Source organism: Anas acuta, chromosome 7 (assembly GCF_963932015.1).
Source record: "Anas acuta chromosome 7, bAnaAcu1.1, whole genome shotgun sequence".
Lineage (NCBI taxonomy): Eukaryota > Metazoa > Chordata > Aves > Anseriformes > Anatidae > Anas > Anas acuta.
The window spans coordinates 7,320,531-7,339,358 of NC_088985.1; the positions used below are offsets into that span (position 1 = coordinate 7,320,531).

General features: G+C 43.1%; 1 protein-coding gene across 5 annotated transcripts in view; it reads right to left on the bottom strand.

The window, feature by feature from the left end:
• ARID5B (AT-rich interaction domain 5B) overlaps nucleotides 1–18,828 on the bottom strand; it is a 114,750-nt gene that overhangs the window by 60,780 nt on the left and 35,142 nt on the right. For all 5 annotated transcript variants that reach the window (XM_068689306.1, XM_068689307.1, XM_068689305.1 and 2 more), the window contains one exon: nucleotides 10,299–10,529. In XM_068689306.1, coding sequence (XP_068545407.1) covers nucleotides 10,299–10,529 — 231 coding nt within the window. The remainder of the gene's footprint in view (nucleotides 1–10,298; nucleotides 10,530–18,828) is intronic.

Here is an 18,828-nt window from a genome sequence, read left to right on the forward strand (position 1 = left end):
AGGGGCTCAACAAATGGCACTTTGACCTTTTCACTACTAACTTCAATCTTTATTAAAATCTCTAAGACGTCAGCTCTGTCTCCCTCTTTTACCATCTTTTATCTGCCTCAGAAATACCTAATATTCATTCATTAAACAGACAAGTTTGCTACATTCTTACGTAATGATAGATCCCCTTTTCACTCGCGATCGGCTTGTGAAATGCCTTTGATTAAAAAAGAGAAAGAAACGCGCCCTCCCCCCGCCAAACAACTCTAAATTCAGATTGCTCACTCATTTCCAGGGAAATCGAGCATGGTGGCTAATATTAAAAAATCTTGCAGTATCCAGGCAAATTCTGCTCCATTTTATGCTTCTCTTATTAAATTCCAACTTACTAACACATGAAATGCTCACCCTGTTCTTTTCTTTTTTTTTTTAATTTCACGTTGGCATCCTCGTACCATCAGCCTGGCCATTTGTGCAGGGATAGAGACTTATTTTTTGCCCAGCAGGGTTTCCATTCCCAACAATGGAGTCACCAAAACCAGTAGTCCCATGGAGTAAAATGCAACTGGAGACAAATAGAGGCTTTGATCATTTTTATGGTGCTCAAATATAGACTGGGGGAAAGAAATATATATATATGTATATATATATATTTGTAATTTTTAATATATTTTTAATATATATTTGTAATTTTTTGGCCTAGCAGTAATTAACTAAATATATGTTAAAGAAAAAAAAAATCAGAAAAAGTTCACATGAGTCATTCATGTGTTTTCATTCTTTGTAAACTTTCTGGCACACCCTATATGCTTCATTTCTTGCTTTAAATAAGTACTGGAAAATATGCATAGTATTTGGAACCAAGGGGAATGACATATTAATTCAAAGTTTGCTTTGTGTAAGTTTGCATTTTCCAGATTTGAAACGCAACTTCAAGGAAACTTAAAACTCGCCTGCAAGCTTTAATTTATACCACCCTTCACCCACGGATTATCTCGAACGTATGAGCTATTCATTTAAGCAACACAGTGAAGTATCATCATTAGGTGGCTTAGTTGCCTGGGATACTACTATCAGCAGGGCCAGTGGGGAACCTGGGAAGCAGGAGCTCAAAGGGGGGAAAAAAGTAAACAAAGTAATGAGTAACAGTTACAGATCCTTAAAATGTGTACATTAACCTCGGTATTGGGAAACTATTTGCTTTTTAGAGGCAGTACCCTCTGATTGAAATAACGACAAATATTTTGGAAATTCCATCCAAAGCCAAAATGAAATTACTCAAGCGCACTCCACGAGAACAAAGCTTTTTAGTATACGTTCAAATGAACTCAGGTAAGTTTACAAATGGCCTATACCTAAAAGACCATTAACTAAAATTACATTTGTTTTTATTGAAAGACAGCCTCAAGTGCTGACATGTAATATATGACATGTGATACATAATAATACTCCTAAACCAGTTCTGACATAATATCTCCCAAGGCATAATAACCACAAATGACTGCTTTAGTTAAGAACTAGCCAGAAGCAAAATAGATCCATGTAAAAGTAGCTTTAACCATAAATACCTCAACAATATTTTATGTCACTTTGTAAAAAAGTTAAAGGAGTCCCATAATAATTAACAACAAAAACTTCATGTTCTTTACTATTGTATGGTGGTTGTGAAAGGTTATTTCATAGTCCCGCAGCTGCCAATGCTGTAAATTATGCAGGCACCAAGAAGCATTAAGGAGAAATAATAGCAATTTAAACCAAGGCTGACGTAATTCATGATAAACAGTCATTGGAAAATATTACAATGTTGTCTTTTTTGAGTGGGTTTAATCAGAAGAATGTGACCGTATTCTGACACAAACCACTTCTCTTTTCCATCGCAGGGGCGCTGGAAGGCGGGCTGGCCCTGCCTGCACCGCTCGCCCCGGGCAGGGCTGGCGGGCAGGGGAAGGCTCCAGCCAGGACACCGTGAGGAGCACTCTGTCAGGACAGGAGTAATGGAGAAACGGTGGCTCCAGCAATGGCATCATGGGCCCCTGACATCACTCTCATGCCTGTGATGAGAGCAGCTCGGCTTGCATTTTGCTAAATGGCAGAAAACAATTTTGGTGCCTGAAACATACAGCTGGCCACGGAGTGGAAGCCTGACACAGGAAGAGTTGGTCACTCGCCTCTAGGACCAGTTAGCGGCTGGACATGGGTGAGAAAGGCCCACGTGCAATAGGTGACAAGGCCCCTGCCATGAGGTGCACCCATCCCGCTCAGAGGAGCGGCACGGCATGCTCGCTGACCCCATTTTTGCTGGAGCAACACCCCGATCCAGCATCAAACGCTGCCCAACGAACCGCACGAGCCCCTCGTCCAGCACCCGGCCCGAACTTGCAAGAGGAGAAGAGCCTTCCAGTTGCAAGCACCGGGCTGGCACGGCTGTGCCATGGAGGCCCCATCCCTATCCCTGAGGCCTGCCACGGGGCAGGGCGCCCAGCCTTGGGCCCGGCCTCCCCCCTGCCTGGCCCACAGCTGAGGAGCAGGGCAGCAGCGAGGGCGGCCCAAGCACGGCCAGCCATGGTGTCAGTGCTCCGGGTACGGGAAGGAGTTTTGACACAGGTTTTATGGAGGGAGAAATAATCTATCTTAATATTTACCCTGGTTACAGCTGCGGTTGCTAGCAAAAACGTAAAGAAAACAGCATTTGTTTCTACTGAAGTTCTTACAGACAGGAAGGTATTTTATCTTACGTTACCACACATTACTTATGTTCACTTAGCAGCTTGCTGTTAATGTTGGGTGAGATTCTGCCCTGGGTTAACTGGTGCAAAACCTGAGTAACAGCCACTGGAGCGCACAGAGTTATTTTGGATTTACGCCACTGTGAGTGAGACAGAATGTGACCCCTTATCAGTGCCTTTTTGCTTTGAGTATACAAATATTTTATGCATTTCAATGAGTGACAGAATGCAAAACTTGCAAATATTTATTTTTAGATGTATGGGGAAAAAGCAATTAGAGCTAAAAATGTTAAGAATGAAGAAATCACTTAACAGAAGCAATTATGTTGGGCATATAAACAGCTCTGCCTTCAGACATTTTATTCAAATGCTGCAGAGCATACTAGAAAATATCAATTGTTTAAAAAAACTGCAAGTATTTTTTCACAACCAAAAAATCAATCATTATAAACAACATCTGGGGATCATTAATATCTTACTCTACAGTTGAATTAACAAAATAAGAAAGAGGTCTGACTGGAATCCAGAACATTTCCAGATTTTCTTTTTCAAGCTAAAAGCTTATGTTTACAGAGGTGGGGTGTGAGGGAGGAGGAAATGTACGTTTATCTATCTATATTGTATATAGCACCATTATGCATTAATCATTACTTCCCCTCCAGCTATGTCCTGTTTTTGTTTTGAGAGAGTTAAAATCTGAAATATTTAGCTAAGCCACTCTACCCAGGGCCTAGGAAAAGATCTGCATATTTTTCAGACTGTTGGAGATGCCACCATAAAGACCCATCTGAGGATGTCCCAAGTACCCACGCTAATAAAAAGCCTCCTTGCTCTTCTAATCATATATTTAAATGCTTAAATGTTCTAGTATTAGCCGAGGAGTGCTAACAGCAATCCCACTCTAATATCACATTTTTGTTAAGGTACCCTGAAAGCATCTCTCTGGAAACTTTAAAAAATGGTACTGAGGAAAGGGTAGAGGTAAAAAGGGGGGTTCACAGCTTTTGAGTGTGTTTTAAAGGTCTACAGGATACCTTTTCCTCTTCCTGGAGAAAAAGCAAGCTTCCACTTCCACCATGACAGTGTAGATGCTGTGGAGGGCGAGATCTAGCCGGGCGTGGTGTTAGACCAGCCGAGCCTGCAACTCGTCCCGGCTGTCTCCAGGTGCCCATCCCTGTGCAGGAGACACGTGGTGCAAGAGGCTCTGAGGCCCCCATACACAAGGAGGCCACTGCCCAAGCCCCTGGCTTGTGGACAGCAGCACGGGGGCCCTGCCCACACAGTCCCTGGCCAAAGGTGCAAGAAAATGAGGGACATCAGAACCGTACCCCTGAACTGGTACTAGTCATGCCAGGATCTATTGTATCCATTAAACACAGACTTCTGCAACACGCGTTTAGGTGAATGCACCAGAGGTTTGGCTGTGAATGAGCACACAGCAACATAAAGAAGACACGATTCAGAGCAGTGTCCAGCTCATGGCATTCTTCCCAAGCCTTCGGTGAATAAGGAACCAGGAATATTTGCTCTCCCAGTATGCACCCAGTCTTGTGCATTATCAAAGGTTTGTTCCTAGAAACACACATTAACAAACACAAACCTCTTCCGCTGTTGAGCTATCTCATGCTGGATGCTGATCTCAAAAGGTAAAAGGTGAAGGACTCATGGCACACTGATGGGAATCTTGCAGCTAATCACAGCTAACGCTAGCTGATTAAACATCCCCATGACCTGAAAAATTATCATAAACTTAAGTGATAAAACATAATCTTCTAGCCAGTTTTGGAGACTAGATGTTGAGCTTGCTGGACTCGGTATAGCTGCTCTGTTCTTCCACAGAATGAAAGCTGGCCATGTGAAACAGATACCAATTCTGGCTAAATTAACTTGTGACCTATTCCTGATCATTAAAACATAGTTATGAGCTACATTGATGAAAACACCGACACAGATTTGAGGCAGCAGATGGAAACAAACTAAGGAAATCCTGAAAAGGAAGGAATATTGCCATGCCAACCTTCTGGACACCTAATATGATAGGAGAAGATTAGAAGACCTGAGATTAGAAGACCTGGAATCAGAGGAAGCTCTTGCTGGCTTTGCTGAATTTCATTGATATAAATTATCCTGCAGGTAGCCAAAATAATCAATAGCAAAAATGCTGACACTTTACCTCAGCTGAAAAACATTAAATCAAAAAAAAAAAACAGCCCTTCAATCTTAAGCATGATTTTTATACTAGAGCTGGTTTAAAAACAAACGCCAACTTTGACTCACATAAATAAAGAATGTCACCAACAGGAAAACTGTATTTCATTAGACTAGAAATATTCCACTCCCTTCCTCCCCCCTTTTTGTTTTTAACTTTCATTCCCTGCCAGGGTTTGTTTTGGTTATGTTTCTTCCCCTAAACAACTTATCTTATCTAGGAGTTACAAAATTCTGTAAACTAAGATGTATAACAAGAGCAAAGACAAAATTTAATCTACACCAAGAATAAGGGTACCACTCTGTACGTGGTAGTTTGGGGAGGGGGGGAGGCACATCACCTATCCCTAAAAAGTCTCCTCTTCTTTGTAGCCTTGTCCTGCCATGGTTTCCCTGGTCACCGATCAGAAAGAAGGTAATTCCTGAAACCGTCAGCCCTGAAACCCCAAAGGCTGGGTGCATCATGGCTCACTCCTAACCACTCCCTGCCCACCTGGGCAGTGAGAGAATCTGTTTTCTGCATTGTTCTGCAGAGAGATCTGAGCTGCTGGAGGTTTTGTTCTGCTTTTGTTGGGGTGGTGGCAGCGTTTTTTGTTTTTATTTTTTAAATGGAGACCATTTTTTCCCAATGTAAGCAATATACTGTTAGTTTTTTTTTCTTTTTTCTAGGGGGAAGGGGGAGAGAAGGCAAGTGGGAGCTGCTGTGCCTTTACACATCATTAACACAATGAGAAGTTTCTCTCTGTGTTGCTCTTCTTATGGCAAAGCAAAGAAGTTTCATTTTTCAGAGGAAAAAATGATACTAATACCACAGCAGGCTGCAGTTCTCTCACTTTTTGGTATGAAATATTTTATAAAAAAATTGGCTTTTATAGGCAAAAATAAAACTTTTAACCTTCTTTTGGGGGTGAGCAAGTGTTTACAGCACACCGGGGACCAAACAGGTTTTTTAATGGCATATTGGACCCTGCTTGCTATAAAAGTAATCCAGGATGATTTAAGAAATACCAAATATATTTTAAAAATATTGAGAAGAAATAAAGTATTCAGTTTTCCCTCACACCCCTGTTTATATAACACGCAACCCCATGCTCACAAAACCCAAGACAGGCTTCTGGTTCATCTTGAGCAGGCAGGATTTATAATATTTATCCAGCAAAACGTCAGGACAAATCTTTCTGCGCTGGGTTTTCACCTGGTGAGGCTGATGAAGCTGCAGAAACCCAGCACCACCTGAGCACACGACCCTCCTGCTTCCAAGGTGCACGCCTGCTTTCACAGGACCGTGCATCCCCCAGGGGGGATGAGGAAGTGCCACCGACAGACTCATCTCTGTGCGCTCCCCAGCTGCTGGGGTAGGCTTGGTGGCGCAGCCTGTGGTGGCTGGAAGAAGCCGTGCTCACCGATGTGCCCTGGAAGTCAGTCCCTGCAGCAGAGCAGGTACGAGCCTGGTAGAAGGCCAAGTCACCTTGTTTGGACAGGCAAACACAGAGAGGACGTGTGCTGCTCTACCAACAACTTTGCACACTGATATCTGGCCAGGAGCCCTTGAGTTCATCTTCTGGACAGCGTACAGGCAGCTCTGCCTCCAGCTACATCTCTTTGGACTATAACAAAACTATGAGAACCCCGATTTTTTCATTCCTTTGCTCTTGCAGTACTTATGACCACAGCAGATGCTGGTAAATTATATGCATTTACAAAAGTTCTGCCACAACAGTAACCCCAGCGGCTGATAAATCAAGTGAATCTTGAAAAACGTCTTTACCAATAATCTCAAGCTGAAGAGAGAAACTGATTGTTTAGCTGCTACATATTCTTGGTATTTTAAGGGAGCAGGGGAATGAGGAAATAGTGTTTGGCTTTTTTCACATGTCAATTAATACGGGCAGATAGGTAAAGGAACACAAAGTCTAGTCTGCACAGGGAAATAAAACGAGGCCACCAAGAGCACCGACACTGCTTGGTCACTGCTGGATGGGGCGCCAGGGCTCGAGCCTTCCTGCGCCCACTGACTGCAGACAGCTCAGCTCCTGCCTTCTGTGCAGGTTCAGAACATCAGAGCTCTTGTTCCCAGCGTTTTGTTATCCAGCTGGAAACCAAGCCATGGGAGAAGCAGAAAAGGACACATGAGAAACTCAGCCCCCAATACTCCTGCCCAGACCACTCAGGCACGTGCCGTACGGCAGCAGGCACACGGGAGAGATGCAGACACAGGTAGATGCTCCAAGCTTCCTGCACCCTCGGCAGTGCTGAAGCCAGAGGTGAAGCTTCCTGCAGCCCTAACCCTTGAAAGGAACTCTGTAGAGATAAAGAGGCCGTCCACATGGGACTGCCCAAAGCATCAAGGCCTCAAGCTCTTCACAGATCTCTTCCAGCCATGTCCGCGGGAGCTGACAGGCTTCTTCATCCCTTCGCCACTTAAAAAAGAGAAAAATCCCACACCTAAACCCCAGAACTTTCCACTTTAACTGTTGTATTGTCAACAAAACTTGATTTTCATTCCTCATTTCCTGCTTTATTTGTTTTTTATTAACCTCCACAGAATGGGGAAAAAAAAAAGGGGGGGGGGGTGAGAAGGAGTCAGAGCAGAACAAAATGTTTTTGTTAGAAAGGTATAATAAAAGTGGGGATAATACTTCCTGGAAAAACATTTCTCTCTATTAGAACTGCCTAACAAGAACAACAGCTTACATGCTGTGGTGAATGGGGCTCTTTGTAAAGGTATTTCTGGCGTCTCCTCCCTTGTTCCATGCTGTATCTGCTGCACGGTGTGCCAATGCTCAGAGAAGGTGCAGCACCATACAGCAATGCTCCTGGAGGAACCCTGCACCATAGCAGACGTCTTAGGTTCTCACAAAGACTTTCAGAAGCCATACTGCCCCAAATTTTGCTTTTGCTTTAGACTTTGGAGAATTTCAGGTGATGAGGAAATACACGTGGGCAGATCTTTTTCCTTCCGCACGCTTCTTTCATTTGCAAGGTAAGAAATAGCCAAGCCCCGCAAATTAAATGTGTCTGGATCTCTTTATAAGCACCTTTTAAGAATTTTAGTCACATTTCTGTAATCTGGTCTCCCCTCAGATTTGACTGATAAATACCAGTGCCTCAGAGTAATCCATTTATCTACTGTACCACCCTGCCTCTGTTTAGATCTAGCAGTCATCACTTTCTACACGTGACATCAATCTACATGATATCAATGTAAACTGTTTGTATAACGAAGTGTTGTACATTTTATTGTCCTGCCAGCGAAGAAAAGGATAAAATAGCACTTTGCCTGTTGCCTTCAACAAAGGTAGTATAATTGACACCATACATTCTGCAATATAGAAACAGAACCATACATTGGCCAGTTTTTCCCTTCTTAGCACAGCAGGGCTTGCAAATTTTACCACATCATTATTTTCATAAAAAATACTTTTAAAGAGTAGTACATTTTTGTTTTTATAGGCATTTGAAAAAAAATCTGCTTCTTAAACCAAACTAAATTTTAAATACACATTATTAATTTCTATGGCAAAGATTTCTGCGGCTCTGGTTTGATAATGAGATAATTGCCTTGCAAAGGTCAACAGAATGGCATAGTTAGCTTTCAGAGACTGAACAAAGCACTTGCTATGGTTCACTAAGCGTAGTTTCTGTATCACTCCACATCTCTTTGATTCATCTATTACTAATATTCCATGATACACTTACATTATGGATCCAACTATTTCAACAAACCTGTAATCAAGGAATGACCCTGAATAAAATACTCTGCGGAAAACAGATGGTACGCTCATCAAACGCCTTCAAGCCTAAAATAACCTTTCCTATATGAGAAGGATAGTCAATTAAAACTGAACTTTATATTCTGTGGTGAAGCTCAGAGTAAATAAAAATCAACACGATACTATTGTGTTATTGGACCAAACTTCCAGGACATTTCATTCATTGTTTTCCACCAAACCCACTCCTATGAGGAACCAACACTTTTATTCATAGTTCATTCAAAGCCTGTAATGCTTTGCCTAAGTGGACTTGACAGTTTGGGCCCGTTTCTGCAAAAGTTTGACACCACGAAATTAAAACTATTAACAGCAGCAATGTGCTCCAGCACCAACACTGCAGGAGGGCAGATCTCCTGCTTGTTGGAGGCTGATCAGTGCAAGGTGCAGCAGAAGAGCAGTCTCACACACCCCCCTAGAAGATGCCTCAGCTCCACCCGTTGGGCTGGTGTTCCTCTCTGGCACACACACCAAAGGCCTGGACTGGGCACAAATTAGCAGCCAACTTGCTAAGGTCAGGAAAATGGGGAGATAATTGTCCCATCACAGGCATTGCTGAGTCCCTTCCCTCTCACTCATGTTGTTATAATGCTAAATGCATAAACCAGAATTGTCTCTCTGGAAGCCCCCAAGAGCTCCTTGTGGAGATGTACGGATCTCACACAGCAAAGGCATAGCCCACCGCTACGCACGCAGACTGCTACCATTAGCTGCAGCGCTCATCCATCTGGTGATACTGGTAATAAAACTTGGTTCTTACAGCACAGCTACATTGCTGAAGAAATTACACCAGCCCATTACTGGAGCTGCCCTGTGTGTGTGCAGAATATGTGCTCTGCCACATGCTCTGCAGCACACCCTCTGCACTTGGGTTGACTTAACAAAGCAAAACAAAACAGAAGTGTTAAATCACCTGGCAGCTATCGGAGGCACATCTTGCAGCCCTCTCTCCCAGCTGTGCGGGGCTGCGTACGCCTCTGGAGCGGCAGACTATTCTCTGCACCCTTTGAATTAAGAGGTCACCTCCCAGAAGTGCCTCTGCACTCGGAAAATGAAGCTCCTAGCACTGGCAAAACCCCTACTGTAAAAGCCCGTCTTCCAGGAAGGCCAGGAACACACAATCTAGAGCTGACATTTGCTCAGGGCCCTGGGAGCATACGCGCGGTTGATGAGCGCTGTGCAGCAGCAGTGGGACGCGCAGGGAGCCTCTCCTGTTTTGCATTTGTTAGCATACTGCACCAACAATGACTTGGAAAAAACAACACGTTGTAAAGTTTCTGCAAAGACATAGGCTATAGGCTAATGGTTAAGGTAGATACGTTTCAAATCCAGACAATGGATCCTTTCACTTACACTGAGTAACTCTTCTCTACCCTTGTAACCTTATCTTTGATTGTGATAAACTCGAGTTGCAATACCAAGATCACTAGCAGTTAGAAGCCTTCAGTCTCAGAGGAAAGAGCACATTTAGTACTTAACATTTCAAACATAAATAGCATTGGTTCACTTTAAAGGAATCACATCTTCCCCTTGGAAATCACTGGACACTTAAGAAGAAAAACGTATTTACTTCTGAGAAAAAGAAAATAGATGTAAAGTGACTTACCAAACTCATCACATATGCTTTCATTTTCTATAAGAGTTGGATGATCAAATGTATCCCGACAGTAGAAGATTTGGGGGTTCTTGCTCGTTACTGCAATGCCACCCAGGGCTAGAACAAACTCATCTGTTAGTATTGAGGAAGGCTTGTCCTGAATGCGCTTTAGCATGGAACGATATCGACAGTACTGTGGGTAGCTGAGAATTAGCAGGTTTGAATCTTCATCATCTTCACCTGGAAGACAAAAAGGGGAAAAAAAAAAACAACCCTATGTCAGAAAAATACCAAACAAGGCTGTTACTCAAGCAGCTCAGAAAACCCATGGCCCATTAATTCATTCTCTTCTCAAGACACCATAGCACGGTGATTTATTTTTTTTATTAAAAACAGTTAAAAATAGAAATTTTAGAATAAGTTTATTGAAACAGCTTCTTCTCTAGCTTTCTGTCCAGTTTTGCCATGCTTACCTACCCACCAGGACTATTCCTGATCGAGTAAGGGAGCACCACTCTGCACATGCTGCCCAATGGCCTGGATCAAAGCACTTGCCATACTTTGCCAACTTGGCTGCTTTGATAGAAATATTATCTGTCATTCTTACTCAGGTCTCTCTGCAACCCCACTGAACTCATGTTTATACCACCTAACACCTTTTAAAAATAATAACAAACAAGCCCCAGAGAGCACAGCTGCTAATGCTCCTTTGAAGTGCCTGGTACTGGCAACGCCGGCGGGCCCCGGGCCGGGGCGCTGGGCTCATCTGACCTGGGCAGCGATGCGAAGCTGCCCCAACAGGTGGAAGTAACTTTCCTCACGTTAACTGCAAAGGCAGTCGAGGCTCAATAAAACACCTACGGAGCTCAATGAGCAAAAGGAATTGCCAAGCAGCTCAGACTGCTGAAAGGTAGGCTCAAAATGCAAAGCAATCCCGAGCTCGCTCCTTTCCATTCCCCTGAGTTTTAAATGATATTAGGCATAAAGGTGGCGGATTCTGAACTATCACAATCAAGTTTCATCATATGATAACCAGCAGGAAACCTAACAGCAAAAAAACAGAGATGCAAACATGAGAAATTATTCATTTGCAGGTATGCAGCCAGTACTTAACAGCACTTCTTTTTATGCTCATTTATCTCCTCAGGTGGGGTAACTGAACATGCCTTTCCCTGCATGCCAATGAAGACAAAGCGAGAGTATGCAGCTTATGTTTTCTGCTCTACTCTGATTGCTGAATAACTCAGCTATTTCTTCTGTCGGAGACAAAAGGTCTAATATTTAATCCCATTACTAATACTGAAATCATCCTTCTTCCCCTTAAAGTAAAAATCTCCTCAGATATTGAGAGAAATGTCAGATCGGTTCTCCCCAGCTAAATACGATGGCACGGCGCATCTTGATTTGTGTGAGGCGATGGAAATGTTGACACATAAAAGGCTGAATTTTCAGAAGTCTCTGGAAGCAGATAGATCGCCTGGAATGTCACCGCCGCAGCCTGCAGCGCGCTCAGCACAGCAGAGGGACTCGGGAAGCCCCGCTTGCACAAGCACAGCTCCCGAAAGCCAGCGCTTTTAAAAATTCAGAACTTTGCCCACCACCCAGAGGTAGGTGGGGAGATCAAACAACTTGTGTAAAAACGTAACGCGGTTTGGTAAACAGCATCTACATTACTTTTCTGAGAAAATAAAATTGATGGCTCCAACGCTCCTTTTGGTCAATAAGGCTGTGGCCAGGCTTTGTTTTCAGCAAGTATCCCACGAGCCTACAAAGCAGCATGCCTGAAGGAACTGCTCCTGGGATTAAGACAGTCTCTTCTTTATTAGGGAACTCTAAAATCAGATCAGGAAAACTGTTCTAGGAATTAACAAGCACATGATCCATCCTTTAGCTCCTTTGAGAGTTTCATACACGCCTGCCTGACAGTTATTACTACTTTATACCTTCGCGCAGATAGTGCTGAGCTGAATCTGTTGATCTGACAGCACTCCTCTCATGCCAGGATGTGGTCAGCTTTTCAAATAGGGTGTATATAAATGCACGTCCCACGTGCCTTTGTAGTAAACCATTAGTTTCTAGACAAATGTGCTGCAAGTCCCTGCACAGAATTATACAAACTTCCTATCCCTGACAACTAACATCTTAACTCAAACCCATGGCATAAATTAAAATCACATCATTTTTTACAGGATCACTCTTACACATGTTTGTGCAACTCCAGTGAGTACTTTATGATGAATTTTTTACTTCCCTTATTCACTCCAGGTTCAACAGAAACCTCTAAGAATGAATAAAGACTGAATAAACTGAAGATTTGCTTAGTGAAAGACAAACAGTGTTCCTGGAACAAAGACTTTTTTTCCTCAACCACACCCACACAAGAAAAATCAAAGTAGACCAATCCCTAATAAAACACAAGCCCGAAGAAGAAGTATTTTTCTTCTAGCAAAATCTAACACGTCATTTAATGGTGGGCTTAGTGTACACTGCTGAGTATTTTTGATACATGTGATCAGAAGGAGTTTACTCTTAGGAGGAAGAGAGATTGAACATCGATCGCATTCCATTAAAATCCAGAAAAGCAATGTAATTTCTCAAAACACTTAACTGAGGTCTTAGAAAACCATGACGCTGTATTTCTGAATCTCATTCTAGCATCAGTAGAGAGAACAAGGTAAAAGATAATACCTACAGTACGCTGCTTGTAAGATTCCACTGAAATTACTCTAATCCCATGCTTATACCATAATTACTTGTTTTAATAACCCCCTCCGATGTCAGTTTTTCATTTACTTCTATATTTCGGAGCTGAAAACAGAGTAAGTGTAATTACAATGCGAGGTTCCGCCCCTGCGTTACGAACATTGCCTATATATGCACAGATGTAATCCAACAGTTTCCTTTGTGAGGGGTAAAGAGAGCTGGGATTTGGCACAGCCTGGCATTTATGTTGGATTACATGTTCTTCAAGTTGTCTTTGTAAGTAAGAGATGCATGAAATGCCAAACACAATGAATCTATGCAAGAACTGACTTTTCAAATCAGCACAACCATTTTTAATATGTAATGCAAGACAATTAAAAGCCCCAAAAGAAGAAAAGCCTGCTAAAAGCATGAATTCCTAACAAATCCATCTAGAGCCAGAACTATTTAGAGAGAGAACAGAGAAATACAAAAATGTAACCGGGCTTTTTGTTTGCTTGTTTCGGAAACATCAGACTACAATGTTATTGCTAACCGCCATAATCTACTCCCAACATCAGTAAGCATTTTTTTTCTTTAAAAAGACCTTCACACCAGGATTTTATAGAGCTTGATGGAAAAACTATGCATGTTCCTTCCTGTACCTAATTACCTCAACTACAAAATCTGCCAAGTATTTTGCCCTTTAGTTCTTTTAATCGTATTAGTGCAAATGCATATGGGTGCCAACAGAAACAAACATTTAGAGATTTTTGCTTAAAAGACTCCAAATATGTATTCGGCTCGTGCTAGAAAAGCAGACGCTCCACTTCTTCCCAGAAAGCAGAGAGTTATTTCTTCAGAAGAAATATGAATTTGTGCCTCTTGTAAGACTAAATGTCTAGTTTCAACCCAATTTAAGTAAAATAATGTCAATATGAACTGCTCTCACAATGATTTATGCTACCTTCTGTTACTTTATTACATTAGACATTCCTTTCTCCAAGCTTTATACTTTTCGCTGTGCTCCTAGCAACCACATAAAGGCTGAGCAGCAACTTTACGCACTTGGCACAGCTCCAGGCTCGCCTGTTATTGATAATTATATTGAAGTTTCAATTTAATTGCTACTCTGTTGTGACACAGAATATTTTTTGTAATTAGGCATTTCCCATTTTCTGTCCATTCATTTTTTGTGTTACTGAAAATGATTATTTTTTTCCCAGAAAACATAAGCAAACAATGATGCAGATAAGAGGACGTACATCTGTTACTATCATTACCAACACTGCAATGTGAAGAAAAAAAAAATTTAGAGGGAAAAAAAATTGTGAATATAATTTCTCGGAAGGTAATTTTCTTTTCAGTTTAAGTGCTCTTATTCTTCTTCCAGTTACTCAATGATTTCCTGTTCTAATTACAAGACATTATACAGAAAGTCATTTTTAAAAAGGAAATGTACTAGAACAGGAGACTAAATAGCGTCACTCGCTTGCTATGGTTTGAAATTCCAAACTTTTGCATCTATTTCATCAATTCTCCATTCCACCTTGGTGCAATACATTCTGCCACAGATCTACCAGCTCTTCCAAGGCAGTTAACACAAATGTGTACATCAAAGAGCAAAACACTCTTGCAGTTAAACTGCAGGCGAAAGAGAAAATATATATATCTTTTTTTTTTTTCCTCTTCTCACTGTAGCTGTTGAGTTGGAGGCAAGCCAAGCCTAGGAGTGGAAAATATTAAAAAGTAAAAAAGAAAAAAAAAAAAAGAAGAAAGGTTGATTAAAAAGCGAGAGAAGAGATATTCAGTTCTAGATCTAAATGAATAAGCCACAAACTATTTCATAAAAACATACTGTGACGTAAATTACACATCAGTATTGCACTGTTGTGGTTATTTTGAGAAATGGCTTGTACTGTAAGTCAGCTGGTAAAACCCCACCCTTAATGATTTTGTAATTCTCCATACAGCAATCAACTGGAGCAGTCATGAAATTGCCAAGAAGGAAAACAGACAGAGCTGTAGAGAGTTTGTAATAAAAAGATAATGTACTTTTAACATAACAGAAGTAGAAGATTGGTTTTATTAACTAAAAAAACTACTTAAAAGGTCCCAGGCTTGCCATTTGTTTTGATAAATGTTAACACAGATCTTCATAAGATAAGCAATGGAAGTATCAGGGGAACCAGATAAAATGGGACAATGCTTTGGTGTGTGGGTAGCAAATTGAGCAAGGGAGTTATTTGGAATATGGAGCGAAAATGAAGGAAGCAGCAGCACTGTGTCCATCGGGCTCCCCGCCCGCTCGCAGCAGGAGCCGCTCTGCCTCCTTCCATTACGCTCAGTTACTAAGGGGGCATCCCAGAGGATGCACAGATCACAATTAGTTTATCAGTGCCTGCGTGCATGGTGTTGGCCATACCATCAATATACAGCCAGCGCAGAGGGAAGGGACGGTGAGCTGGATGTCCGGAGGGACTGGGATGGCGAGGGGTAGCGGAGATGTGCGAGCACAGGCAGGATGCCCAGGCCGGGATGGCCTTGGCCATTGCAGAGCAGCCGTCAGGTCCCGCTGCTCCCCCACACCTGGAAGGGGGTCAGGGCCTCAGTGTGCCCACGATGGGACTCGTTACATTTCCTAACACAAGCCAATGAGTGCAGCTCAGACGGGCACATCTCAAACCTGCCTGGTCCACTAACACCCCACGGGGCACGGCACAGCCTGCCACCAGGCAGAACCAACTTAGGGCACTACTGGCTAAAAAACCTGACCACCTCAAAAAGTCCAAGGGCAACCGAAACAGAAGAACAACCAAAAAGTAACCAGAAGGAGGAAGAAGAAACTCGGTCTTTATGACCTAAAAATCTTTAAGAGGAATCTCGAAATGAGCACGCCTGCCCGTATCGCCCCCCAGGCACAGCCCACCACGCACTCCCAGCCCATTGCCCAGGTAGCTGCAGCTGGCCGAGAAGCAGTGCCAGTCCTCACCTCCTCCTCCGGGTACTCCCACAAACTGCCCTCAAGGGAGAATGATGGCAGGCTCCTTGCTTGACCACCCCACACACCTCATCCCACAAGGCTGCGAGCCCCAGCAGGAATGACCATCCCTTTGCACCAGGCTGCCATGACCCAGGAGGAACAGGCGAGGAGTTTGGGCAGCACCGGTACGACACTCCCGCTGCATGCTCTAGCACACCGAGCCGCTCTCCCTCCAGGGATTAGGGCTGGTTTACCAAACGCAGCTCTTCCAGGCCCCCCTGCCTTGTCACTCCCCCGTCTCTGTTCACGCTCGTAATGCCACTCAGTACACCCTGGCTGGCTAATTAGTTACAGGATCTGAAAATATTAATCTCAGAATCATATTTCTCTCCCAGATAAATGCAAATACAATAACGATTTAACCCTGCGACACGGGACTGGAAATGTGTGGTTTTTGGGTTTAAAACAATTTGGGTAAATTATTGACACAACGGGGATACTGCTTTGTTGGCAGGACCCACGCTACTCCCGCCCGCTTGGAGAACCCCCCTCTATTTGAATGCTAATGCAATCAAGAACAAAGGCAACGTGTTGCAGGATATGGAACACAGTGATTACAGTTATGTTTACCAGATAATGATGATGTTAACAAGTTGCCTGTAATTCTTATGTGGACGTTTGCCTGCCTGATTTCGCTTTTAAATTGATCAAAAGGCAAAAGCTATTTTGCCAATACACAGAATAGCATGTGCAGCCTTTCTGCCTGTATCAGATATTTCTTCCCTTGTAAGGAGGAGTCAGAGCTAATTCTCAGAATTTTGTGCCACTTCCCCAGCTCTCCATTTTCTGTCACAGCGCCAGAAGAGCATCAGCCGTTCAGAGAATTCCTAAGATTAGTGTAACTAACATCTGAAAGAAAGAGAGGGCTTACAAATCTTCTGGAGATTGAAACTCCTGTTCCACCCAACAGCAATACAGTCATTAAAAAAAAAAAAAAAAAAAGACGGCACCATCTCATGCGTACTTAACGCGCACGGTTGAAGAACATTTTGCAGTCAGTGATTTGGATTGGATTTGTTCTAGTCCTACTTAATGGGGATGAAACCAAGTATGTTCATTGATGGCTGACGCAGTAGGTCCATAGAATCACATCTACCATAATATTTACCCCATCACGTTGCTGAATTTAAACCCCAAGTTCGCTTTTTGAAGAAGACAAAAGAAATTTAATGCCTAAAAAGTTTCCAGACAGACATTCAACATCCTTTTTCATACCCTGATTCAATACTCAGCTCCTCATAACTGCGGCTCCTGCTCTGTGCTCCCCGGACCCTCCTGTGCCATAGGAAGCAGGTTTATGAGGTGTTTCCAGGCTCCAGAGAAGAGTGACTGACAATCGCCATTTCCAGCTTTTATATAACCCTGCCATCCACAGCCCTCAGACTGCTTTATGGAGATGAGTAAAAATTATTATCCCCATTACATGGAGAGAGAAACTGAGACAGAGAGCGCTTAAAGGATTTACTCCACAACATCAAGCAACTTAGAGAGCAATGGAGACAGCAAGCAGCCCAGAAATCCTCATCGGTGGGGATTTCTGGGTAAGTCAGAGTTTTCCTGAGTTTCCTTGAAAGGGAAACTGGAAAGGCCTCCCCAGGATGGGGCGAGGGCTCTGTGTCGAGGTGTCTGTGCTACCACTGCCACCTGCCCTGCCCTGCCTGATCCCAGCTGCCCCTTCATGCCCCCGAGCATCCTCCACTGCCCGGCTGGGACTGCCTGCCCCTCCACAGGCATCTGCCCAGCCTTACTGCAGGTGAGTGCCGCTGCAGCAGCTGCAGGAGCACAAGAAAAGTGAGCCAGGGATGCAGCCAAGTTTGGGGCTAGGCTGTAAAACCCTCTCCCTTCCTCTCTCCTTCCCCTGATTTCCTTTTCTATTTAATCCCTCAGGGCACAGGAGCGGGCCAGCCCATGGCCAACCAGCCACGGATCGCTACAGAAAAGCACTCCAAGAGAGGTTTTTAAACTGCCCTCGTAGCTTTCTAAAACAGATGGAGACAGGGGGAAGGGGGAGATTGATTATAGAAGGGAGCACATGCTGCCTGTCCTCTTGAATGTTCTGGGTCAGGCGGACCATTCAGGTTGAATGTGCATCAGCTTTAAAACAAGTATTTATCCTGGTTGTCGTGGTTACTGATAAGCAGCTTCAATTCTGCTGATAACAAAAAGAAGAAAGAATTAAAAAGGGGAGGGGGGGCTGAAAACATAATTTGGTAATATGACGAAGCCAAGAAGAGGAATTAAATCACATTAAACAAGCCAATTGTACTGTAAATGGCTCTGCCTCTGTATTTGCTTTTAAATCATGTAAGGCTCAAACATGGCAGCTGCTTCAGTTTTAACAAACAAACAGTAAAAAACCCTTTTAATAACGAAAGGAAATAATGATATACTTTGCTTTAGCTGAATTCAAACATAATTTAATTTTTCCTGAGGTGAGATTTGCACAGGGAACAATCAGATAATAAGTGTTATCATTCTCATAGACAAAACTGAACCGGCACTTTGCAATTCAAAGTGCTATTTAATGCACCATTTTCAGCAGTCTCTGAACACCATCCAACATACCACTGAACCACGCTTCAGTACTTACACGTAAAGCCCGATCCCGTGAATACACGAGCACGGGAGTAACGCTGCAAACACAAGCACTGCCACTGCTGCTACGGCTGACGCTGCGCACTCCCTAAGGAGTTTCCATGAGTGGGGTCACTTCCAGCAACTTTTCCTACAACACCTCCTCTTCATCTTTATTGTTCCTCCTATGATTATGTGTCTTAGGCTCCTTTCTTCTGAAGTGTAGCACTGCACAGATAA